Here is a 27597-nt window from a genome sequence, read left to right on the forward strand (position 1 = left end):
CATACACACATGTATACATGTAAATGTAAAATGAATTTAAAAATATATATATATAAAGTAACCCCTGAAAACAGACATAGCTATATTTATTTCTTATCTATTTGTATATATATATTTTAAAAATGAGTTTATATTGGGAGGTAAATTTTTGGAGATATTTTTAGGTAAGAAAATGGCTATTTTTTTTTTTTTTTTTTATGCGTTACGCGGGCCTCTCACTGCTGTGGCCTCTCCCGCTGCGGAGGACAGGCTCCGGACGCGCAGGCCCAGCGGCCATGGCCCACGGGCCCAGCCGCTCCGCGGCACGCGGGATCCTCCCAGACCGGGGCACGAACCCGTGTCCCCTGCATCGGCAGGCGGACTCCCAACCACTGCGCCACCAGGGAAGCCCCGAAAATGGCTATTTTTAACTTCGGATTGATAATTTGGCTGAGTATATAATTGGATTTTAAAAGATTCTTGTAATTTTTAACATATGTCCTTGTTTTTAAGAATTCTGATCAGTCTTTACCCGTCTTCTATTCAAATCTAAAACTTTATTATTTTTAAACTGCTTCACCCACCCCATAGACGTGTTTACCTATTTCTTTACTTACTATTGCTGTTTCTTATGTTTCATTCCTTTTGTCTAGATTCAGTTTCCTTTCTGAAGTACAGTTTTTAGTAGTTTTTCACTGCCTGTCAGTAAACTCTTATTTTTAGGTGCTTTTGAGGAGTCTTGCTATCGTTTTAGTTGCTGGAAAAGCAGTATAACATAGTACTTAAAAGCATGGATTCTGATATAAGACTGTCTGAGGTCAAATCCTGGATTTGCCCTGCCTTAGTTTCATTATTATAAGATGGGAATAGTGCTAATCTTACAGAATTGTTGTTAGGAGTAGTTATTAAGAAAATTGCTTAGAATAATAGCTGGCATAAAGAAAGCACTCAGGTAACCATTAAGTTTTTCTCATTGCCCTTAGCATTTTGCAGTCTTACTGTGACATATTTAGTTGTGGATTTAGTTCTATTTATCCTGTTTGGGCTACATGCATTTCAAACTAAGAATTTTTTTTGCAGCAATTTTGGAAAATTCTTATCCATATGTTTTCTGTTTCCTATTCTTTTTCTTTCTGAAAATTATTTATATTTTACCCACTTTTTAATATTCCCTATAACTTTATCTCTTTGTACTATATTTTGGATAATTTTCCCTCTGGTTTACTAGTTCATGTAAAAAATAGACCAAAAAAAAAAAACCAAAGATAGGGAAACTCTGAGAAAAGAAGACTACTAAGTAGTGACTAGCTCAGTTCAATCCCTATCAAAATTCCAGTGGCATTTTTCACGAAAACAGAACAACCAACAGGTACATGAAAAGGTGCTCAACATCACTAATCATCAGGGAAATGCATATAAAAACCACAATGAGATATCAACTCACTCACACCTGTTAGGATGTCTGTCATCAAAAAGATAAGGGAGAACAAGTGTTGGAGAGGGTGTGGAGAAAAGGGAACCCTTGTGCACTGTTGGCGGGAATGTAAATTTGTGCAGCCACTATGGAGAACACTGTGGAGGTTCCTCCCCAAATTAAAGATAGAATTATTATGTGATCCAGCAATCCTACCTCTGGGTGTATATCCAAAGGAAATGAAAATGGGATCTCAAAGAGGTAATCTGCATTCCCACATTCATTGCAGCATTATTCACAATGGCCAAGATATGGCAACAACATAAGTGTCCATCAGTGGAAGAAGGGATAAAGTTGTGATATATGTATGTGTGTGTGTGTGTGTGTGTGTGTGTGTGTGTGTGCAGATATATATGCACACACAGCCATGTATATATATATATTCAGCCATGAGAAAGGACATTCTTTCATTTGAGACAACATGGATGGACCTTGAGGGCTTTATGCTAAGTAAAATAAATCAGACAAAGAGAAAAATACTGTGTGATATCACTTATACAGTATATGGAATCTGAAAAAGCTGAACTCATATAAATGGAGACTAGAATGGTGGTTACCAGGAGCAGGGAGTTGGGGGGAAAAGGGGAGATGTTGATCAAAAAAATATATAATTTTCAGTTTAAAAATGAATAAGTTCTCAAGATCTAATGTACAGCATAGTGGTTATAGTTAGTAATATTGTATTTTATACTTGAAAGTTTCTAAGAGAGTAGATCTTAAATATTCTCATTACGAAAAAGAAATGGCAGTTATGTGACATGATGCAGCTGTTAAGCTAGGTGTGTGTGAAGCTTAAAGTAGTAAGTAAGCTATAGTGGTTATCATTTTACAAAATATGAGTGTATCAAATCAACACATTGTATACCTTAAAGTCATAAATGTTACATGTCAATTATATCACAATAAAGCTGGAAAAAAGAAAGTATATTATAATGCTACAATAATTTAAAAAGTGGTATGACTCATGAATTGATAGGCAGATAAGTGGAAGAGTATAGAAATTCCAGAAATAGCCACAATACATGTGGGAATTTAGTATTTGATAAAGGTGGTATCTCATATCTCCACAAAAAATATAGCTTATTTAATAAAAGAACTAGAAGAAACTGTTAGACATTTTAAAAAAAGATCTGGATGTGAAAAAGACTTTTCTAAGTGTTAACACAAACCCAGAATCCATAAAAAAAAAAAGATTGATATGTTTGTCTTTGTAAAAGTAAATTTCTGCATGGCAAGAGCCTCCCAAAGCGAAGTCAAAAGTCTGGGTTCAACCAGGAAGAATATTTGCAACTCATGGCAAATTACGGTCTAATTTTCCCAATAGTTAATAGTTAAGTAGTTCTTTCAAGTCAATTAAAAAAAAATCCATGACTTAATAAAAATTAGGTAAAGAATATGGACATAGTTCATAGAAAAGGAAATAAAGTAGCATTTTAACATATTAAAAGAATATGAAAGATGCAAAATGAAGTATACTGATATATTTTTCTCCTATAAGATTGATATAGATCAGTATTTCTCAGTCCTGGGTGCACATTATCATTACCTAAGAATCTTAAAAAATACTGATGCCCAGTCTCCAGGTCATTTAATCTCTCTGAGAGTGTCTTGGACATTGGTGGATCTTCAAATACTCCTAGAAAATTCTAACATGCAGCTAGGGTTTAGAACCACTGGCATAGATTGAAAAAGCTTGATAATGTGTTGTGTTGGCCAAAAAGCGCCTTCGGTTTTTAAGTAAAAATAAAAGACACATTTTTCATTTTCACCAAGAACTTTATTGAACAATGTGTTCACCCTTTTGTTCCACTACCTTCTGCCGTTTTTCAGGCAACTTCATAATTCCATCTTCCCAAAACTTTTTATCTTTTTGAGCAAAGAACTGTTCCAGGTGCCTTTTGCAGTCTCCAGGGAATTGAAATTTTTTCCATTAAGAGAATTTTGTAAAGATCTAAATAAATGGAAATCCAAATATGCAATGTCTAGTGAATATGGCAGATGAATCAGAACTTCCAGCCAAGCTGTAACGGTTTTTGCCTGGTCATCAACATGCGGTCTTGTGTTATCCTGATGGAAGAGTATGCGTTTTCTCTTGACTAATTCTGGATGCTTTTCGTCCAGTGCTGCTTTCAGTTGGTCCAGTTGGGAGTAGTACTTGTTGGAATTAATCGTTTGGTTTTCCAGAAGGAGCTCATAATAGAGGGCTCCCTTCCGATCCCACCATACACACACAACATCACCTTTGGATGAAGACCGGCCTTTGGTGTGGTTGGTGGTGGTTCATTTTGCTTGCCCCACAGTTTCTTCGCTTCCACATTATTGTACATATCCACTTGTCATTGCCCATCACAATTTGTTTTAAAAATGGAACTTTTCATTACATTTAAGTAGAGAATCACATGCAGAAATACGGTCAAGAAGGCTTTTTTCGCTTAACTTATGTGGAACCCAAACATCAAAGCGATGAACATAACCAAGCTGGTGCAAATGATTTTCAATGCTTGTTTTGGATATTTTGAGTATGTTGGCTCTCTCCCACGTGGTATAACGTTGATTGTTCCCAGTTAATGTCTCTATTTAATCGCTCTCAACTTCAACTGGTCTGCCTGACCAGGGAGCATCGTCCAGTGAGAAATCTCCAGCACGAAACATCTCAAACCACTTTTGACATGTTCGATCAATCACAGCACCTTCTCCACACACTGCACAAATCTTTTTTTTGCATTTCGGTTGCGTTTTTACCTTTCTTAAAATAATAAAACATAACATGCCAAAAATGTTGCTTTTTTCCTTCCATCTTCAGTATTAAAATGACTACACAAACCTTCACCAATTTTCATAAGTCTTTTTTTTTTAAATGCCCCCTGATATGACAGCTGTCACATACAATCTAACAAAATTGTTTCAAATGGAGTTAAAGACAACTATGTGCTACTAGAGCCATCTTAGGGAAAAAACTGAATGAGCCTTTTGGCCCACCCAGTATCTTGGTGGAGTAGGGGGAGTTAGTCTCATGGATTGCCATTGTACTATGAGTAAATCATACAACCTCTGTGGAGGGAAATTGGCAGTAGTTATCAAATTTACAGATGCACGCGTTCCTGATGCACGCGTTCCTTTTGACCTGACAGTTTCCTTCTAGATAGTTTCCTATACTCTCGCAAGGGCAACTTTGTACAAGATTACTCACTGTAACAATATTTGTAAAACAAAAGGCTGGAAAGAGTCTAAATGTCCATTGATAGGTAACTACTTAAACACATTATAATAATCCATGCAGTGTCCTGCTAAAAAAATCACAAGGAAGCTCTTTATGTACTGATATGGAATGATTTATAAAGTATGTAAAGTGATAAAGGCAGGGGCCAGAAATCTATATTGTGCTACCATTTGTCTAAGAAGGAAGATGTATTTATTTGCTTTACAGGTATAAGATATTTTTGCACAGATACACTAGAAATTCCTAATGTTATTTGCCTCTGAGAAGAGAATCTTGGTGACTAGGAGCAAGAGTGGGTGGGAAACTTTAAAGTCATCCAAGTAGTAAGTGATAGAGCTGGAGTTTTTTTTTTTTTTTTTTTTTTTTTTTGCGGTACGCAGGCCTCTCACTGTTGTGGCCTCTCCCGTTGCAGAGCACAGGCTCCGGACGCGCAGGCTCAGTGGCCATGGCTCACGGGCCCAGCCGCTCCGCGGCATGTGGGATCTTCCCGGACCGGGGCACGAACCTGTGTCCCCCACATCGGCAGGTGGACTCTCAACCACTGCGCCACCAGGGAAGCCCAGAGCTGGAGTTTTTAATCTAGGTCTTTTGGATTCCACAGTAGATGTATTTCCCCTCCCGCTTCTACAAATAAAAACCTTTTATAAAGGCTTTCAAAATTTTGAAAGCCTATTTCCTGTTAATTATATTTGTATGGTTTTCTTTTAAAGTGTAGTACTTTGAGAACTTTTGAAACTTGAATTGAAATGAACTGCTGCCTAGGATTTTATCTTTTTAAAGCTCCAAACTAGTGGTCATTTGCCAGCTTAGATCATCCAGTTTGCCTATAACTGTATTAATTTTTTGGAGGAGGATAACGGGGAAACAGCTTTTGTCTCTTACAGAAACTTTTCTTTCTTTCTTTTCTTTTAAGGTTTCCATGGGTGAACTACGAAGACAGCAATCTCAACATTTCAATTCCTGTGTTTAGTATTCATGGCAATCATGATGATCCTACGGGGGTAATTATTGGGTTCTTAGTTTGTTGAAATTTTAGAAACGATCAGTTTAGTTTGTCTTTGGAAAGCATTCTTTCACTTCTTCCCAGCAATTTGTAGTCAAATTGAGTCAAAAGTTCAAATTGACTTTTTATCATTCATAGAAGCTTTTATACTGCTTTTCTGATAATTTTTTAAAATCTGGAATAATAATTGGCATGTGACATACACATTTATTTCATAAGTGCCAAGGTTAACAATAAGTAACCAGGAGGAGGAATAAACACCTAACATTTGTATAATGCTTTACAATTTACCAAGGGCTTTTGTATCTCTTATCACATAAATCTCACCTGTAGGAAATGAGGGTTTCATGAACAGTTTTAAATCTAAATTAGAACATCTTATTTTCTGTTTGATATGAAAGTACAGACTGTCCCTAGTTTATGAGGGTTCGACCTTAGATTTTTCAACTCTACAGTGGTGCGAAATGGATATACATTCAGTAGAAGTTGCGCTTTGAAGTTTGAATTTTGAATATCTTTTTTGGGCTAACGATACGTGGGAAGATACTTTCGTGTGATGCTGGGCAAAGGCAGCGAGGCACCCTGATCAGCCACAAGGTCACGAGGGTAAACAGCTGCTACACTTACAGCCATTCTGTACTCATACAGCCATTCTGTTTTTCACTTACAGTACATTATTCAGTATATTACACAAGATACTCCATACTTTATTGTAAAAGTATTTATACCTTTGCCCAACTGTAGGCTAATGTACGTGTTCTGCGCATGTTTAAAGTAAGCTAGGCCAAGCTATAATTTTCGGTAGGTTAGGTGCTTTAACTGCATATTTGACTTAACGGTATTTTCAGTTTACGATGGATTTATTGGGACCTAAACCCATTGTAAGTCGAGGAAGATCTTTAATAATAGGGCTCCTAAAATAATCTCAAAATACCTTTTTGTTTTATCTGGTCATTAATGTATTATAAATCACTACTTAGCTAGTCTTTTTTTTCTCACCTCTTAAGAGATCTGCTTAATGTGACAAGGCACTGATTTCATGGCTGTTTTTTATTTTTTAGTGGACAAGACATCATAAGTTTTGATGAAATGTTAACTTTGCATTTAGCATGTGATTCCAGTCGCAGCGGGTCACTTGTAATAGAAAAAAGACAGCGAATACTTTTACTATTGTAATTTTGTTTTGAGAAGACATTATCCTAATCTAGGTTTTTGTAACTACTATATAAAATATACTTTTAATAAGTAATAATATGATATGCAGATTACTTATTTTTAGATATACATTTATATTATTTGAAAATATTGTCCATAGGCAGACTCGCTCTGCGCCCTGGATATTTTAAGTTGTGCTGGATTTGTAAATCACTTTGGACGTTCAATGTCTGTGGAGAAAATAGACATTAGTCCGGTTTTGCTTCAAAAAGGAAGCACAAAAATTGCTCTATATGGCTTAGGTAAGATGGTTTTATTTTACTATTTATGTCAATAAATGTTTAAATGTTTAAGCAGCTAGGAAATCAAATTCTGGAGTTAACTTTGCTGCTGTTTGGGGAAAAGTGAGGCAAATCTAATTATTCCTTATGGGTGACTTAAAAAAATGATAGAAGGTTTTGGTAGAAATTTTCTAGTATTTTATAAGCACCAATAGTCCTTGATACTTATTTTTAATAGCAGTTTTGGTGAAAAAATATTTTTCCTTTAGTATCTATTTATTGTTTATTTTTTCTTTCTTTTAGACTCAGATAAAAATCCTGAACATTAGCATTTATCGAGTAATTAGAAAAACTGCATTTTGATATCTTGGAAGTCTTTGAAAGTTCTAAAGTTTCACTGCCCAATACAGTAATCATGTAGATACTGGGCACTTGAAATGTGGCTAGATATGCTATAAGTATAACATACACATCAGAGTTCAAAGACTTAGAAAAAAATGTAAAATACCTCCGGTATTTTGGGTTAAATAAAATATCTTAAAATTAATTTCACCTGTTTCTTTTACTTGTTTTAGTATGGCTACTAAAAAATTTAAAATTACATATTTAGCCTGTTTTAGTAGCTCACATGATATTTTTATTAGCGCTAATCTAGAGCTATCATTTACAATGCTCAGAAAATTTCCTTTATCAGCTTCACTATCTTCAACTTATTTAGTGTCCAGTAGGTAAAAGCTTGTTTTTGCTAGGCTTTATTCCATATGAATGGAAAACTATTTTTAGAGTGCATTCAAAGGCTATTTTTTTGTGTTTTCCTTGGATTAAGTTCAGTTTGATTTGTTTTATGGATGCAATAGTTTTATTGATTTTGTAGTGTATAGAGTATTATAAAAATTATACTTCATGTTAAACCAACCTTAAAGTACCGCAAGAGAAATTGAGAAAAAGTTTCACACTGTAGCTTCTACATAGTTTTTTTTATTTTTTGAGTGACTAGTATAATAGAAGCCTTAGAAAATCTTATTTACTTCTTTTCTCTTTGTGTATGTTTTTTAAAGAATAATTATGATGGATGGTTTATTTAAATACTTTCTCTAGGAAGCTTATAGTCTTTGCCCAATTTTCATAATTTCGCCAACAAGTAGAGAAGCATCGTGGTTATCTATATTTTAGAGATATGGAAAATGTGATCAAGGAATTATGTCTGATTTTGCAAGTGATAGAGCAGGAAGTGGAATATGCTTTTTTAAAAAACTACTAACAGGTATTTTAATCACTTTAACGTTAGGGATCATATCTGCAGAAAATGGTTGATCCTCCTACTTTCAGACTAAGGACAGATCCCATTATGCCTCAGTCACTGCCAGAAGCAAACTGCTTCAGACATCCATTTTCTCCCAAACTCTCATCTCATCCTGTTCTGTTTTCCTTAACTGGACTGTCTCTACCCTCCACCCACTCCTCTCACCCCAGCTCTGTATACTCTAGAGCTCTTTTTAGTTAGCAAATTCCCTCATTTCATCAGTCTCTGAATGCTGCCTGTACTCTCTAACCCTCAGTGAAACTGAGTGGCCCCTGAGGTTACTGTGTCCCACGAAGTTCTCTCGTGGCCTCTTATGGGCTTTAGGGCAGAAGGAGTGGAGGGCAAGTCACTGTTCTCCTTGCTTCCTTTCCTGCCTGCAAACACCCTTGAAGCTAATTGCCAACTGGCTAAACTGCCTTCTCCATTCCCTCAATTTTCTTACTTGCCTACCTTCCAATTTTGTCAGTGTTCTCAGTGCTTTGACACCCAAGTAGATCAAGCTTCTAATGCCCTGGATTTTTTTATGTCTTGGCTTTTTTGTTCCAGTTATATGTTCTGCATGCCACCATCTATTTCATTGGCCACACTAGGAATTCTTTTTAGAAGCTAGACCTCTTCTAGCTCTTGTACTTATGTGGTGTTGGCCTTTCTTCCCAGCCCTTCCCTAATCACTCCATAAAGTAGCAACCTTGTCCTCCCAGTGATAATCCCCATCTTAGCATCCTGACTTTTTTCCCTTTTATAATATTTAAAATTCAAATTTTCATGTTTAATTGTTTTTGTCGGCCTCCTTCACTAGACTAAGGTGATCCTTTGGGGAATAGGAAGAGTTATTTAAAAGTCATTAAATTATTAAAAAGCACAGTATTTTTATTTAAAAGCATAATATACATAAGATGATTATTTTTAAATACATTTTTAATCTCATCCCCTGTAATATCTCTTCCTGTGTATTTTACAATGTATATGTTAAATCAAAAGTACATATATACTTAGAATAAATAAAGGGAGAGTGGAAAACAATATTATTAGAAATTTTAATAAGAATTTGAGCATAGAAAACTCAAATTTTTATTCCACATTTTCCAGATCTTGAAAGTATATATGCTTGACCTGGAAAACATTCTTCAAATGCAACTAACTGCTTAGCAGCTGTCAGGCATGAGCCTGGAACATGTTCATTTGTAAATAATGACATCAGATTTCAAATATGTCTCTAATAGGAAAATGAAGTACTCAGAGAAGCACATAATTTAGAAGCAAAACATATTCGTTTTTTAAAACCACGTAAGAAACCACTTTTAAAATAATGTAATATCCATTTCAGGATCCATTCCAGATGAAAGGCTCTACCGAATGTTCGTCAACAAAAAAGTGACAATGTTGAGACCAAAAGAAGATGGGAACTCTTGGTTTAACTTATTTGTGATTCATCAGAACAGGTAAAAGTAGTCTCTGAAAATTTTTGAGTCAAGTATTGACTCAAAATCTCTGTTTCCAAGCTTACCTATTTCAGTAAAATGCTCCTGATGCTTTGAAAGTTGTCAGTGCAGGATCAGGCAGGACTTCGATACGCATTGCGTGACTGCATCTTGAAATTGTTTTCAGTATATATTCATACTTACAAAGAATATTTCTAGCATATGGATAAGAAGAACCATAAAATGAATAATCCTAAATTCAGAAAGAAGTGGAACATTACCAGTGCCCTACCACATGCCCTTCCCTGACCACACCTTTTTCCACAAACTCCAGAGGAAGCACTATCTTCAAGTTTTATTTCATCTGTCCATAGCTTTTCTTTATTGTTTAATCACATACACATCCATTATGAGTATTTTTTATTTAGTTCTGGTATAGCTGGAACACCATACTTCATATTTTGCAGTTGGCTTATCTTCTTCAACATTATGTTACTAAGATTCATCCATTGTGATGCTTAAAAGGGTAATTCATTTTCACTGATGTGTACAGAGTTCAGCTTTCTCTCCTCTTAGTGAGTGTTTTGTGTTTTGTGTTATTTCCAGATTTTTGCTTTTTTAAACCTTCTTGTTAGGAACATTCTTATAGATTTTTCCTGGTACATATATACAAGTGTTTCTCCAGAATATTAAATAGATAAACTATTTGATCAACTTTCTTTTGTTAGTAGTTTTAAGAAATTTAATCTGTTGGCGGGGTGTAGGTTTGATTGAAAGGAATAGAGATTTGAAGAAGCAAGATTTATTATGTGATCATTATAGTAAAAAAAAGTGTGAGATGGTAACAGTGATGGTAGTGAGAATGATATGTAAGGGACAAAGCTGAGAAGTTATTAAGGAAGAATCTAAAGGGGTTTGGGGCCTGATTATATAATTTATTATTTATTGAAGAGATATTTATTGACAGCAGAATACTCTGGTACTTACCCATCACTGGTACTCAGTGAAAGAAAGGCTTTAGGGGGCAATCTTATGTTGCCTTATGTATATTCTCGAATAAACGGTGTGAGTTAAAGGAGGAGCAGTCCAGAGTTTTGATATGTGTGGTCTCCATATAACAAACTGGGAGTTTGTTCCTTCTCTTGCTGAGGGCTTTCCAGTTCTGCTACACTTTGTACTTTCCCAAGGTAGGGATAAGTCAGAAGGAACAATTATCAGCGATTCCAAGCCAGAATGAAAGTTTGGAATGGCAGCACTGGTAAGGGGAATGGGTAGTATAATGTTGGTATGGCTGGTTACTGGTGATGTTAATAATCTTGATCATTCAATTAAGGTGGTGTAGACCAGGTTTCTCCCCTGTAGAGGTCCCATTTTCTACTTTGTAATTAATAAATATTTGGGGAAAAATACATTGAGACTATGTGAACATCCTGTTTCAACTTAAACTTTTGCCCACAAATTTTAGCATCCATTGGTGGATCTTGTTTCCAGCAATTAATACTGTGATGTTGTTTCTGATTTTTTTTCCCCTCATTCTTTTTATAATTATTAATTGAAATTCTTCTGTTAGGAAAATTTGTCCCTTCTCATTTATTTACTTATTCATTCATTCATTTATTTATGTTACTGTGGACTCAAGGATGTTTATTTAATTCTTTGAGTTATAATCCAATCCTTTAATTTTTTGATGTTGTTTTTGTTGCTCAGGTTGTTTCAACTCTGACCATTGGGAGCTTTTTTACATTGGCTTCTATGTCCTTTCAACATGCCCTCTTCCTTTTTGTTTTTTGAGCGACTGTCCTTAACCTTCTAGTACCACAAGATGCTCCTGGCTCATCTTGTATTTTTTTCCTCAAGCCCTGGAATCAACCACTTCTCCAAGGAGCCCTAATTGCTTTTATTGGAGAGTGGTATTTTGAAACCCAGATATGGCCGCTAAATGTGCTTATTGCTACTGTGGGTCTCTTAGCCCTCATGACTAGAGTTAAAGAAATATATGTATATTCACTAATCCATGCATACATGTCTGTATGTATACATGTGTTAAAAAAAAAAACAAACAAGCACGAGTTCATACTGATTCGAATCCAGCCCTACAGGATTCATTTTTGTCTTTCTTATTTGTGACTTCTTTCTCTAACAATTAGAAACCTCGATTGTATTATCTACGGTATGTTTACTTTTTTTTTTTCAATACTGGTTGACATAACAAAGTAATTTCAAAATTGCTGACCCATAGCCCTGTGAGAAACAAATTTGCCAGCTAGAGTACAGTGTTTGTATGTTATTTTAGTCCTTAGCCTTACTATATCTAGTCAAAAACACCACTTTCTAAAGTTACTTCGGTCATTTCCTTTTCCCTTACCCCTTCATTGTGGTTATAATAGTTTTTTTTGTAATGCTGTTAGGTTCATTTATCATCCTCTGCATTCTTAGGTACTTCTTTTGTTACTGTTTTCAGGGTCTTATAAAAAACAGGTTTTCTCATATTAAGCGAGAATTCTTGAGCCTTTTACATTTTACTTTATTTTCCATTTGTTTCTATATGTGGACCAGTTTCTTTCTCTTGCAGCAAAAGAAGGTAAACCCTGAGCAATTTTGTCATGCAAAATATTTCCACAAAGATGTTTTGATCAGCTTCTAGGTCACAAATCAGAGTCAGCCCACCAGCATAATCTTCCCTTTACCAGTGCTCCATTAAAGCATAGTTACATCATGTCGTATTTGAGTTATTCTGCATTTCTTCAGTAATTGTGATAGGATCATAACGTTTTTTACATAAAAATGTTTTTTACATAAATATTCCTAGATACATGAGCTTCTCTGATTTCACTCCCTGCTCTTCCTTGCATTCATTCTGCTTAGCCACGCTGGTCTCCTTGCTGTTCTTCAACTCACTGAATACATTCCCATGTCAGCACCTCTGCCATCAGCTCATCCCTCTGCCTAGGACTTTGTTCCCATGCACACCTGATCCCTCCTCTAAGTTCTCTGCTCATTTGTCTCCTGTCAGAGATGCCTTCCCTGACCACCCTTTGTATAGTAGCCTCCCTTTTCCATGTAATTTTTCCCTTTATTTTTCTTTATAACACCTGTCACTACCTGACAAATTTTATATATATATATATATGTGTGTGTGTGTGTATGTGTATGTGTGTGCATGTGTGTGTGTATGCAGATACGTAAACATATTGTATTATTGCTAATTTCCCCCACAATGAGCAAGGACTTTGTTCATTGCTATGTCTTCAGTATCTAGAAGAGACCTGGGAAACCTGACACATAGTAGACACACAGTAAATATTTGTTCAATGCGTGAATGTCAGTTTGCCTTAAGTGAATGCTAGTTGAAGTATTTGAACACTTTTACTTAAATTCTCAGTGATATAAATCAGTATTAGGGAAAACTTTTTTTGTCTTCCTCTCTTTGGGTTTTCACATATCTTAATAATAGCAGCTAATCTAGGTATAAAATGAGAGTTTGAAAATCACATATTCATACAATATTTTATTTAATATTGAAAACTTATCTCTGTGTAAGACTGACATTCTCATTTTTATAGTCAGTAAAAGAAACATGTTATTAAAAAAATGATGGAACATATTTAGAGTTTTGACTTTATTTTACAAAGCTTAGACTTAACTCACTTCCCATTTTCTGTACTCTGGTATACACTCAGACCAATTTATAGGTTTTTACTATTTTTAGAGCTCATGCTTTTCTGACTTTCCCATAGGGGGAGTTATTCCTCTCTAAAGCCTTTCGTGATCTGCCTGTGTATGTAGAATTGACTGCTTTCTCCTTTGAGGCTTCTACTTGTCTGTGTCCTGCAAGTTTGTAAACCCTTTGAGGGCAGGAATTAGATACTGTCTTTGCATCCCCAATCCCTTGAAAGTTTCTGGCATATAGAAGGGATGTAATAAATCTTTAGTTAATGGAAGATCTATACAGACTTACTTATTATGAAGTTTTTCTGTATCTCTGGACATTTATAATATTTATTTTTAAAAATCTTGGCATAGGAGTAAACACGGAAGTACTAACTTCATTCCAGAACAGTTTTTGGATGACTTCATTGATCTTGTTATCTGGGGCCATGAACATGAGTGTAAAATAGCTCCAACCAAAAATGAACAACAGCTCTTTTACGTATCACAACCTGGAAGCTCAGTGGTCACTTCTCTTTCCCCAGGAGAAGCTGTAAAGAAGTGAGTAATTATTATAGTTTTTAAATCAATTTAAGAAAAATTTGCTATGATAGTCTAACCATCTCATAGGCTCAAGGTACTGATGATGCTGTTATTTATATGATAGATTTATTCATAAAGATTGATCATTCAATACGGTCTTACTGTTTGCCCAGATTTTAAGCTGTTTTCAACAGGAGAAGATCCCAATGGTATTAATGATTTTGCTGCTCATTAGGCCAATTCAAGACTAATGTTTTTATTAATTAAATTTTAAGTTAAAGTGCTGTAGGAAAAATGATGTATGAATGGATTTTATTTTGGGGAAGAAGAATGTTTAAGTTTTTTCCTGGGATACAACATTAAGATTAAATTACTAAAAACACCTTTGAAGGGTGTGATTTTATAAATAATTTGTAGAAATTTAGAAATATGATAGTTTCGACGTGCACATTTTCCTGAGGAAGTTTGCAATGTGACTATGCTTTCATTCCCCTCCTCATTTCAGACACGTTGGTTTGCTGCGTATTAAAGGAAGGAAGATGAACATGCAGAAAATTCCTCTCCGCACAGTGCGGCAGTTCTTCATGGAGGATGTCGTTCTGGCTGATCATCCAGACATTTTTAACCCCGATAATCCTAAAGTAACCCAAGCCATACAAAGCTTCTGCTTGGAGAAGGTAATTCTTATAGATAAAGGTCAGTGAGATCTGCTTTAGTTGAGAGGTTATTTGCCTTGAATTAAATACTTCGGTAGAGTAGAGGGAAGTCATTATATTTGTTACATTCTCATGAAGCCTGTAAGGAACCACTGTTGTTTTATAAATGAGTTCAGTTGTATCAGATTTTTTTCTTTCTTTTTTTTTTTTTATAATAGGGACTTCCCTGGCAGTCCAGTGGTTAAGACTCTGCCTTCCAGCACAGGGGGAGCAGGTTCGATCCCTGGTCAGGGAGCTGAGATTCCCACATCCCTGGTGGCCAAAAAACCAAAAACATAGAACAGAAGCGATATTGTAGCAAATTCAATAAAGACTTTAAGGATGGTCCACATCAAAAAAAAAAAAAATATTCCAGAGGGAGGAATGTTATAAATAGAAGAAACTTTGTTTAATTAAGCCCCTCTCCCAGATCCTTTCCTCCTTCTCAAAAACATATACGTAATCTTTTCTCTCTTTTGATCCTAATTTGATAATTTGTTCATTTTATTAATGAAAGCAGGCAGTGGCTTTGATTGGAGAATGGCAGGATGTTATGGTAGATGAGGAGAGCCTTAGCCTCTCTAATAATCTCCATTACGCTAATAATCTCTATCACACATCCCTTTCACCCTGAAATCTCCCTCCAAATAAAATCTTTTTTTTTTTTTTTTTTTTTAAGACCTTATGTTTTTATTTATTTATTTATTTATTTATTTTTTTTTTTTTAAACATCTTTATTGGGGTATAATTGCTTTACAATGGTGTGTTAGTTTCTGCTTTACAACAAAGTGAATCAGCTATACATATACATATGTTCCCATATGTCTTCCCTCTTGCGTCTCCCTCCCTCCCACTCTCCCCATCCCACCCTTCCAGGCTGTCACAAAGCACCGAGCTAATATCCCTGTGCCTTGCGGCTGCTTCCCCCCAGCTATCTACCTTACTACGTTTGTTAGTGTGTATATGTCCATGACTCTCTCTCGCCCTGTCAAAACTCACCCTTCCCCCTCCCCATATCCTTAAGTCCGTTCTCCAGTAGGTCTGCGTCTTTATTCCTATCTTACCCCTAGGTTCTTCATGACATTTTTTTCCCTTAAATTCCATATATATGTGTTAGCATACGGTATTTGTCTTTTTCTTTCTGACTTACTTCACTCTGTATGACAGATTCTAGGTCTATCCATCTCATTACAAATAGCTCAATTTCATTTCTTTTTAAGGCTGAGTAATATTCCATTGTGTATATGTGCCACATCTTCTTTATCCATTCATCCGATGATGGGCGCTTAGGTTGTTTCCATGTCCTGGCTATTGTAAATAGAGCTGCAATGAACATTTTGGTACATGACTCTCTTTGAATTTTGGTTTTCTCAGGGTATATGCCAAGTAGTGGGATTGCTGGGTCATATGGTAATTCTATTTGTAGTTTTTTAAGGAACCTCCATACTGTTCTCCACAGTGGCTGAACCAATTCACATTCCCACCAGCAGTGCAAGAGTGTCCCCTTTTCTCCACACCCTCTCCAGCATTTATTGTTTCTTGATTTTTTGATGATGGCCATTCTGACTGGTGTGAGATGATATCTCATTGTAGTTTTGATTTGCATTTCTCTAATGATTAATGATGTTGAGCATTCTTTCATGTGTTTGTTGGCATTCTGTATATCTTCTTTGGAGAAATGTCTATTTAGGTCTTCTGCCCATTTTTGGATGGGGTTGTTTGTTTTTTTGTTATTGAGCTGCATGAGCTGCTTGTAAATTTTGGAGATTAATCCTTTGTCATTTGCTTCATTTGCAAATGTTTTCTCCCATTCTGAGGGTTGTCTTTTGGTCTTGGTTATGGTTTCCTTTGCTGTGCAAAAGCTTTGAAGTTTCATTAGGTCCCATTTGTTTATTTTTGTTTTTATTTCCATTACTCTAGGAGGTGGGTCAGAAAGGATCTTGCTGTGATTTATGTCATAGAGTGTTCTTCCTATGTTTTCTTCTAAGAGTTTGATAGTTTCTGGCCTTACATTTAGGTCTTTAATCCATTTTGAGCTTATTTTTGTGTATGGTGTTAGGGAGTGATCTAATCTCATACTTTTACATGTACCTGTCCAGTTTTCCCAGCACCATTTATTGAAGAGGCTGTCCTTTCTCCACTGTACATTCCTGCCTCCTTTATCAAAGATAAGGTGTCCATATGTGCGTGGGTTTATCTCTGGGCTTTCTATCCTGTTCCACTGATCTGTCTTTCTGTTTTTGTGCCAGTACCATACTGTCTTGATTACTGTTGCTTTGTAATATAGTCTGAAGTCAGGGAGCCTTATTCCTCCAGCTCCTTTTTTCGTTCTAAAGATTGCTTTGGCTATTCGGGGTCTTTTGTGTTTCCATACAAATTGCGAAATTTTTTGTTCTAGTTCTGTGAAAAATGCCAGTGGTAGTTTGATAGGGATTGCATTGAATCTGTAGATTGCTTTGGGTAGTAGAGTCATTTTCACAATGTTGATTCTTCCCATCCAAGAACATGGTATATCTCTCCATCTATTTGTATCATCTTTAATTTCTTTCATCAGTGTCTTATAATTTTCTGCATACAGGTCTTTCGTATCCTTAGGTAGGTTTATTCCTAGATATTTTATTCTTTTTGTTGCAATGGTAAATGGGAGTGTTTTCTTGATTTCACTTTCAGATTTTTCATCATTAGTATATAGGAATGCCAGAGATTTCTGTGCATTAATTTTGTATCCTGCTACTTTACCAAATTCATTGATTAGCTCTAGTAGTTTTCTGGTAGCATCTTTAGGATTCTCTATGTATAGTATCATGTCATCTGCAAACAGTGACAGCTTTACTTCTTCTTTTCCGATTTGGATTCCTTTTATTTCCTTTTCTTCTCTGATTGCTGTGGCTAAAACTTCCAAAACTATGTTGAATAAGAGTGGTGAGAGTAGGCAACCTTGTCTTGTTCCTGATCTTAGTGGAAATGCTTTCAGTTTTTCACCATTGAGGATGATGTTTGCTGTGGGCTTGTCATATATGGCTTTTATTATGTTTAGGAAAGTTCCCTCTATGCCTACTTTCTGGAGGGTTTTTATCATAAATCGGTGTTGAATTTTGTCGAAAGCTTTCTCTGCATCTATTGAGATGATCATATGGTTTTTCTCCTTCAATTTGTTAATATAGTTTATCACATTGATAGATTTGCGTATATTGAAGAATCCTTGCATTCCTGGAATAAACCCCACTTGATCATGGTGTATGATCCTTTTAATGTGCTGTTGGATTCTGTTTGCTAGTATTTTGTTGAGGATTTTTGCATCTATGTTCATCAGTGATATTGGCCTGTAGTTTTCTTTCTTTGTGACATCCTTGTCTGGTTTTGGTATCAAGGTGATGGTGGCTTCGTAGAAGGAATTTGGGAGTGTTCCTCCCTCTGCTATATTTTGGAAGAGTTTGAGAAGGATAGGTGTTAGCTCTTCTCTAAACGTTTGATAGAATTCACCTGTGAAGCCATCTGGTCCTGGGCTTTTGTTTGTTGGAAGGTTTTTAATCACAGTTTCAATTTCAGTGCTTGTGATTGGTCTGTTCATATTTTCTATTTCTTCCTGATTCAGTCTTGGCAGGTTGTGCATTTCTAAGAATTTGTCCATTTCTTCCAGATTGTCCATTTTATTGGCATAGAGTTGCTTGTAGTAATCTCTCATGATTTTTTTTATTTCTGCAGTGTCAGTTGTTACTTCTCCTTTTTCATTTCTAATTCTATTGATTTGAGTCTTCTCCCTTTTTTTCTTGATGAGTCTGGCTAGTGGTTTATCTATTTTGTTTATCTTCTCAAAGAACCAGCTTTTAGTTTTATTGATCTTTGCTATTGTTTCCTTCATTTCTTTTTCATTTATTTCTGATCTGATTTTTATGATTTCTTTCCTTCTGCTAGCTTTGGGGTTTTTTTGTTCTTCTTTCTCTAATTGCTTGAGGTGCAAGGTTAGGTTGTTTATTCGAGATGTTTCCTGCTTCTTAAGGTGGGCTTGTATTGCTATAAACTTCCCCCTTAGAACTGCTTTTGCTGCATCCCATAGGTTTTGGGTCGTTGTGTCTCCATTGTCATTTGTTCCTAGGTATTTTTTTATTTCCTCTTTGATTTCTTCAGTGATCACTTCATTATTAAGTAGTGTATTGTTTAGCCTCCATGTGTTTGTATTTTTTACAGATCTTTTCCTGTAATTGATATCTAGTCTCATGGCGTTGTGGTCGGAAAAGATACTTGATACAATTTCAGTTTTCTTAAATTTACCAAGGCTTGATTTGTGACCCAAGATATGATCTATCCTGGAGAATGTTCCATGAGCACTTGAGAAAAATGTGTATTCTGTTGTTTTTGGATGGAGTGTCCTATAAATATCAATTAAGTCCATCTTGTTTAATGTATCATTTAAAGCTTGTGTTTCCTTATTTATTTTCATTTTGGATGATCTGTCCATGGGTGAAAGTGGGGTGTTAAAGTCCCCTACTATGAATGTGTTACTGTTGATCTCCCCTTTTATGGTTGTTAGTATTTGCCTTATGTATTGAGGTGCTCCTATGTTGGGTGCATAAATATTTACAATTGTTATATCTTCTTCTTGGATCGATCCCTTGATCATTATGTAGTGTCCTTCTTTGTCCCTTTTAATAGTCCTTATTTTAAAGTCTATTTTGTCTGATATGAGAATTGCTACTCCAGCTTTCTTTTGGTTTCCATTTGCATGGAATATCTTTTTCCATCCCCTTACTTTCAGTCTGTATGTGTCTCTAGTTCTGAAGTGGGTCTCTTGTAGACAGCATATATAAGGGTCTTGTTTTTGTATCCATTCAGCCAATCTGTGTCTTTTGGTGGGAGCATTTAGTCCATTTACATTTAAGGTAATTATTGATATGTATGTTCCTATTTCCATTTTATATATTGTTTTGGGTTCGCTACTATAGGTCATTTCCTTCTCTTGTGTTTCGTGTCTAGAGAAGTTCCTTTAGCATTTGTTGTAAAGCTGGTTTGGTGGTGCTGAACTCTCTCAGCTTTTGCTTGTCTGTAAAGGTTTTAATTTCTCCATCAAATGTGAATGAGATCCTTGCTGGGTAGAGTAGTCTTGGTTTCAGGCTATTCTCCTTCATCACTTTCAGTATGTCCTGCCACTCCCTTCTGGCTTGTAGGGTTTCTGCTGAGAGATCAGCTGTTAACCTTATGGGGATTCCCTTGTGTGTTATTTGTTGTTTTTCCCTTGCTGCTTTTAATATGCTTTCTTTGTGTTTAATTTTTGACAGTTTGATTAATATGTGTCTTGGCGTGTTTCTCCTTGTATTTATCCTGTATGGGACCCTCTGTGCTTCCTGGACTTGATTAACTATTTCCTTTCCCATATTAGGGAAGTTTTCAACTATAATCTCTTCAAATATTTTCTCAGTCCCTTTCTTTCTTTCTTCTTCTTCTGGAACCCCTATAATTCGAATGTTGGTGCGTTTCATGTTGTCCCAGAGGTCTCTGAGACTGTCCTCAGTTCTTTTCATTCTTTTTTCTTTATTCTGCTCTGCAGTAGTTATTTCCACTACTTTATCTTCCAGGTCACTTATCCGTTCTTCTGCCTCAGTTATTCTGCTATTGATCCTATCTAGAGTGATTTTAATTTCATTTATTGCATTGTTCATCGTTGCTTGTTTCATCTTTAGTTCTTGTAGGTCCTTGTTAACTGTTTCTTGCATTTTGTCCATTCTACTTCCAAGATTTCGGATCATCCTTACTATCATTATTCTGAATTCTTTTTCAGGTAGATTGCCTATTTCCTCTTCATTTGTTAGGTCTGGTGGGTTTTTATCTTGCTCCTTCATCTGCTGTGTGTTTTTCTGTCTTCTCATTTTGCTTATCTTACTGTGTTTGGGGTCTCCTTTTTGCAGGCTGCAGGTTCGTAGTTCCCGTTGTTTTTGATGTCTGTCTCCAGTGGCTAAGGTTGTTTCAGTGGGTTGTGTAGGCTTCCTGGTGGAGGGGACTAGTGCCTGTGTTGTGCTGGATGAGGCTGGATCTTGTCTCTCTAGTGGGCAGGTTCACGTCTGGTGGTGTGTTTTGGGGTGTCTGTGGCCTTATTATGATTTTAGGCAGCCTCTCTGCTAATGGGTGGGGTTGTGTTCCTGTTTTGCTAGTTGTTTGGCATAGGTTGTCCAGCACTGTGGCTTGCTGGTCGTTGAGTGAAGCTGGGTGCTGGTGTTAAGATGGAGGTCTCTGGGAGATTTCCGCTGTTTAATATTATGTGGAGCTGGGAGGTCTCTTGTTGACCAGTGACCTGAAGTTGGCTCTCCTACCTCAGAGGCAGAGCCCTGACTCCTGGCTGGAGCACCAAGAGCCTTTCATCCACACGGCTCAGAATAAAAGGGAGAAAAAGTAGAGAGAATTAGTAGAAGTATGAGGAAAGAAAGAAGGAAAGGAGGAAAGGAAGGAAGGAAGAAAGAAGCAAAGAAGGAAAGAAAGGAGGGAGGGAGGGAGGGAGGGAGGAAGGAAGGAAGGAAGGAGGGAAAGAAGGAAAAAAAGACAGAAAGAAAGATGATACAGTAAAAATAAAATAAAGTATAATATAGTTATTGAATTAAAAAATATTTAGAAAAAAAAAAAGGGACAGATAGAACCTTAGGACAAATGTTGGAAGCAAAGCTATACAGAGAAAATCTTACACAGAAGCATACACATACACCTTCACAAAAAGAGGTAAAGGGGGAAAAATCATAAATCCTGCTCCCTGAGACCACCTCCTCAATTTGGGGTGATTCGTTGTCTAAAGGAGGGAGGGAAGGAAGGAAAGAAAGAACGAAGGTAAAGTATAATAAAGTTATTACAATTAAACTTAATTATTAAGAAAAAGAATTTTTAAAAAAATGTCATGGACGGATAGAGCCCTAGGACAAATGGTGGAAGCTAGAGTATACAGACTAGATGTCACACAGGAGCATACACGTACACCTTCACAAAAAGAGGAAAAGGGAAAAAAATCATAGATTTCGCTCCTAAATTCCACCTCTTCAATTTGGGATCATTCCTTGTCTATTCAGGTATTCCACAGATGCAGGGTATATCAAGTTGATTGTGGAGCTTTAATCCGCTGCTTCTGTGGCTGCTGGGAGAGATTTCCCTTTCTCTTCTTTGTTTTCACAGCTCACAGGAGCTCAGCTTTGGATTTGGCCCTGCCTCTGCGTGTAGGTCGCTGGAGGGCGTCTGTTTTTTCGCTCAGACAGGACGGGGTTAAAGGAGCCGCCGATTCGGGGCCTCCGGCTCACTCAGGCCGGGGGTTGGGGGATGGGGGAAGGAGGGGCACTGCGTGCGGGGCCGGCCTGCGGCGGCAGAGGCAGCGTGACGTTGCGGCAGAGGCCGGCGTGACGTTGCACCAGCCTGAGGCCCGCCGTGCGCTGTCCCGGGGAAGTTGTCCCTGGATCCCGGGAACCTGGCAGTGGCGGGCTGCACAGGCTCCGCGGAAGAGGGGTGTGGAGAGTGACCTGTGCTCGCACACAGGCCCCTTGGTGGCGGCAGCAGCAGCCTTAGCGTCTCCCGCCCGTCTCTGGGGTCCGCGGTTTTAGCCGCGGCTCGCGCCCGTCTCGGGGGCTCGCGCCCTCAGCCGCGGCTCGCGCCCGTCTCTGGGGTTCGCGCTTTTAGCCGCGGCTCGCGCCCGTCTCTGGAGTTCCTTTAAGCAGCGCTCTTAGACCCCTCTCCTCGCGCACCAGGAGACAAAGAGGGAAGAAAAAGTCTCTTGCCTCTTCGGCCGGTGCAGGCTTTTCCCCGAACTCCCTCCCGGCTAGTTGTGGTGCACTAACCCCTTCAGGCTATGTTCAAGCCGCCAACCCCAGTCCTCTCCCTGAGCTCCGTCCAAAACCAAAACCTTAGCCTCAGCTCGCAGCCCCGCCCGCCCCGGTGGGTGAGCAGCAAGCCTCTCGGGTTGGTGAGTGCTGGTCGGCACCGATCTTCTGTGCAGGAATCTCCCCGCTTTGCCCTCCGCACCCGTCGCTGTGCACTACTCCGCGGTCCCGAAACTCCCCCCTCTGCCTCCCGCAGTCTCCGCCCGCGGAGGGGCTTCCTAGTGTGTGGAAACTTTTCCTCCTTCACAGCTCCCTCCCACTGGTGCAGGTGCCGTCCTTATTCTTTTGTCTCTGTTTTTTCTTTTGCCCTACCCAGTTACGTGGGGAGTTTCTTGCCTTTTGGGAGGTCTGAGGTCTTCTGCCAGCCTTCAGTAGGAGTTCTGTAGGAGTTGTTCCACGTGTGGATGTATTTCTGGTGTATCCGTGGGGAGGAAGGCGATCTCCGCGTCTTACTCTTCCGCCATCTTCAAGGTCCCCCCCAAATAAAATCTTAAAATGTGTGCTATCCACCTTGTCACTTCAGTGTAAGTCCCATACCTCCCACCATGCAGATTGCCATCCCTAAACCACTGCGGAAATTCTAGAGCCACTATGAAGTTGGGTGAATGCATTTAATAATATGGAACTTGACAGCTTAATAACATTAATTACTGACACTTATTCAGTTCTTACGCTGTGTAGCCTCTTCTGCTTTGCGTTTTATTCTTTTTTTTTTTTTTTTTTGCGGTACGCGGGCCTCTCAGTGTTGTGGCCTCTCCCGTTGAGGAGCACAGGCTCCGGATGCACAGGCTCAGTGACCATGGCTCACGGGCCCAGCCACTCTGCAGCATGTGGGATCCTCCCGGACCGGGTCACGAACCTGTGTCCCCTGCATCGGCAGGCAGACCCCCAGCCACTGCGCCACCAGGGAAGCCCGCGTTTTATTCTTATAAAAATCATGATAATGATAATTATCACTGATATTCATTGGCGGCGTATATATTCTGGACACTGTTGACAACATTTTGCATTTAATCCACTGAATGATGCTATAGGTAGGTAGAGTCTACCATACACATTTTATAGAAAGAGGAGCTGAACCTTAGATAAAGTAACTCGCCCAGTGTCACGGCTTACTAGCAACATGTAACTCATATAACTGGAAAGTTTAAGAGTTTGCTGGTTTCAGAATGACTAGATCCAGAAGCTCAAATTAAGACTGTAGTTTTCTCTGTTTCTGTGTCTAGTTCTGTGCCACCTAGTCTGATGGTTTCTGTCTTAAGCTTCACTATAAGGAAGGCATTTTCACGTGGTGGCCCACAGACTTACATTGTCCTTACAGCTGAAAGAATCCTTTTTTCCCAGTAGTTCCAAATAAACCCCGAGCATTGAGTTTCTCTGGACTGAGGTCATGTACTTGTCCCTGAACCCAATCTCTGAGGCCAGGGAGAAGGAAAATGAATGGATTTATCTTGGCCTAGTCAGGGAGCCCGGGATCTCTCAATCTTGGCACAATTGACATTTTACTGGGTAACACTTTGTTGTGGGAGCTTGTTCTGTGCATGGTAGGATTTTTACAAGTCCTCTCTGACCTCAACCACTAGATGCCAGCCGGTAGTACCTCTTCCCCCTAGACATGACAATATCTTTATTTTAAGATTGAAGAAATGCTTGAAAATGCAGAACGGGAACGTCTGGGAAATTCTCGACAGCCAGAGAAGCCTCTTATACGACTGCGAGTAAGTCCTCTTCAGATAAATTCAACTTTATTGATTTTCAGAGGAGAGTATTGTACAGTTTACATGGATATTTTGGGAAAAGTACCAAAGAGAGTACGTATACTAAAAAGAGCAGTCATCGTTGGTGGAAAAAATAATAAAGCAGCCAGGATTTGATTTAATCATAGTTGCGTTTTGATAGGTTTGGTTTTTTTCTCTCTATTTTTCTCTTTTTCTAAGTAGTCTATTGTATTTGATGCGTTGGCTGTGCTCTCTGACTTCATCGTTTACTGTTCCCTTCTCTCCCTCCCTTCCAGACACTTGGCCTTCTTGTAATTCCTCAGATGCATCAGACATGCTTTCACCTCCTCCAGATCTGCTCAGATGTCACCTCAGTGGGCCCCAGCCTAATTAAGATTGCAACCCCCATACCCTCTCTCCAACACTCCTGATTTCACTTCCCTTCTCTACTTTTTCTTTTCTTTTCTTCCCACAGCACATCCTCCTAACCTACTACACCCAATTTATTTATTTTGGTTATTGTTTGTCCTTCGTTACAAAACTGTCAGCTCTGTAGAAGCATGGAACTTTGTGAATCTTCTTAACTAATATATCCAAAGATCCCAGAACAGTTCCTGACCATAACAAGTGCTTGATAAATATGTGGAAAGAATTGATAAGTATTTGACAGTATTAGAAAAGTCTAAGAAATTGAAGTGTTTCCTGTGCCTAAAAGCCTGCTTATCTTATCTATCATGATACATACAAACAACAAATAACAACAGACTTTTTTTTTTGCCCCTCTGCCTTTCCCTTCTCCTAGCTCCTGCCCTTTCTGATTTTCTTTCAAAAAAATACATTGTCTATATTGCTCATGTAATACTCTCTTCCTCAATCCACTATAATCAAGGCTCTGACCCCACCATCTAAGGTGGAAAAGATGACCTTCAATTGTCAAATTCAGTAGATTTTTGTCATCTTACTGAATCACTCTTCGGCATTCTCTACTACGAATGACGTTTGTCCCTTCCTGTCTTTCAGTTAGCCCTCTGTTCAGTCTAGGCATATGGTCACCTATAGAATGACAACTCCCCGATTTTTTTTTTTTTTTTTGCGGTACGCGGGCCTCTCACTGTTGTGGCCTCTCCCGTTGCGGAGTACAGGCTCTGGACGTGCAGGCTCAGTGGCCATGGCTCACGGGCCTAGCTGCTCTGCGGCATATGGGATCTTCCTGGACCAGGGCACAAACCCGTGTCCCCTGCATCGGCAGGCGGACTCTCAACCACTGCGCCACCAGGGAAGCCCCCAAAAGAAGCCTTTCTTGACTTCCCTTCAGAGTCGTTCCTTCTTCCTTTGTGTCCTCATTCTACTTTGTACATACTTCATTTTTTTTTTTTTGAGTTTGCCAAGAAAGAGAATGGCTTTATTACATCTCACTATCAGAAGATGTAATAAAATGTTATACGTATATATGTAATAATGTTTTATTAAATATTTTTTTTAAGTTTTTTTTTTTGGCTGCACTGCACGGTGTACATACTCTTACAGCACCATCACATTCTGCTTGCAATTACTTCTTTACATAGTTTATCTTCCCAGTCAGCTTGTGAATTTCTTCACCCCTGGCCCTTAAAAGAGTACCTACACATTGTGGACACTCAGTAAAGTTTGCTTAGTGAATGAGCTTTGCAACTTTTAGGAACAGAAAATTACAAATAAAACTAGGCTGGAGTACAGTTGTTAAAAATGTCTGAAGAGTTTTGGGGAGGCCCAATAGCTTGAGCATTTGGCATTTTCTGTTTTAGAACATGGCAGCAGCTGTAGAGATGGTCTGGGTAACAGAAACATAGTTGCTTCGGGGAAACCACATAGTTCTTTTTATCAGGGCAGAAGGTCCCATGTTCCTCATCTGTGTCTGCCTGATACCATTAGAACCAACCAGACTTGAATTGAAAATTGGCATTCCTTTTTCTAAGCACACTAAATTATTAATTCATTAAGGAAACAAATGAACAAATATTTTCACGTAAGTAGTATTCCAGAAGTACATTGTGTTGGCTAGAGGACGCTTACTGATTCACTAATGCAGTGAGCAAATGTATGTTGAGTACCTTCTTTCTGCATGCTGGTGGGCGGGGAGGAGGGCCACAGTGATGGTAAAATAGACGAGGGTTACAGGAGGTGGAGGTGTGAGGAGAGACAATAAACAAATAGTGAATACATGAACAGACTCTTAGCTAGTGCTAAGTATGATGAAGAGGGTAAGTGGGGTGGAGGTTAGGAGTAATCTGGAAAGGCTGGTGATGTGGTACAATGCTGATTCCCAGAGCATACTTTGAGAACAGCTAGTTTAGGAGAACAATTATATCTCTTGAAAGAGATGTAGTATTTTTCTTTGTAAAGAGCTTGGTACCACCATAGACTTCTTTGGAAAGAGCCTGCCTTGAGAGCAATTATTAGTTCTTTTGTAAATAGAAACAGTTGGCCCTCTGTACCTGCACTTCTGCATCCACGGAGATGGAGGGCTGATTGAACTCCGCCATTTTATATAAGGGACTTGAACATCCACAGATTTTGGTGTTCTTAGGGATCCTGGAACCAATGCCCCGTGAATACTGAGGGATGACTGTACTGTGTTTTGAAGGAAGGTGATCATTTCTCAAAGCTCACAGACTAGCTTCTTTTCTTCCATGGATTTTTCCCAGCATTTATTTTTGTCTAGTGTAAAAGCTTATCCCTACATGATAGACCAATTAACAAATGCATCTAGGGCCAGCATTTTGTTTTGGTAGAGAATCTCCTTCTGTTTTAAAAGTTTAAAAAAATTTGTTTAGAAATTTCACATCCTTTTCAGATGATATTCCTGGTACCTAGACTGCTGGTTTTATCATGGAGAGATATAATTTTCTGACATTGTGGGAATTCTTATTGTATCTTGATTCCATCAAACAATGTTCTGCATAAGTGTAAACCTTTGAAGTTTTATTTTCTCAGTAGAATAAATGGTATAACATCATCATGATCTTTAAAATGAATTGTGGAACATTAACATATTAACTTAAAAGTATTATACATAAACATGAATACTGAAATTGGTGATCTGTTTTTTCATAGCCTTCATAGCTTATTCTGTATTTCCAGGTGGACTATAGTGGAGGCTTTGAACCGTTCAGTGTTCTTCGCTTTAGCCAGAAATTTGTGGACCGGGTAGCTAATCCAAAAGATGTTATCCATTTTTTCAGGCGTAGAGAACAAAAGGAAGACACGGGTAAGCTAGTTATCTTTACAAATTAAAAAATGCTCTTACAGGTTTCACATAAATCAATCTCTAGTA

General features: G+C 38.0%; 1 protein-coding gene across 1 annotated transcript in view; it reads left to right on the forward strand.

Annotated features, from left to right (window-relative positions):
• MRE11 (MRE11 homolog, double strand break repair nuclease) overlaps positions 1-27597 on the forward strand; it is a 72716-nt gene that overhangs the window by 9785 nt on the left and 35334 nt on the right. Inside the window, exons 5-11 of the mRNA XM_032640991.1 lie at positions 5587-5674; positions 6992-7133; positions 9743-9857; positions 13860-14045; positions 14533-14704; positions 24204-24284; positions 27405-27531. Of these exons, the coding sequence (XP_032496882.1) occupies positions 5587-5674; positions 6992-7133; positions 9743-9857; positions 13860-14045; positions 14533-14704; positions 24204-24284; positions 27405-27531 (911 nt within the window). The remainder of the gene's footprint in view (positions 1-5586; positions 5675-6991; positions 7134-9742; positions 9858-13859; positions 14046-14532; positions 14705-24203; positions 24285-27404; positions 27532-27597) is intronic.

The sequence above is a fragment of the Phocoena sinus genome, chromosome 8 (genome assembly GCF_008692025.1).
Source record: "Phocoena sinus isolate mPhoSin1 chromosome 8, mPhoSin1.pri, whole genome shotgun sequence".
Classification (NCBI taxonomy): domain Eukaryota; kingdom Metazoa; phylum Chordata; class Mammalia; order Artiodactyla; family Phocoenidae; genus Phocoena; species Phocoena sinus.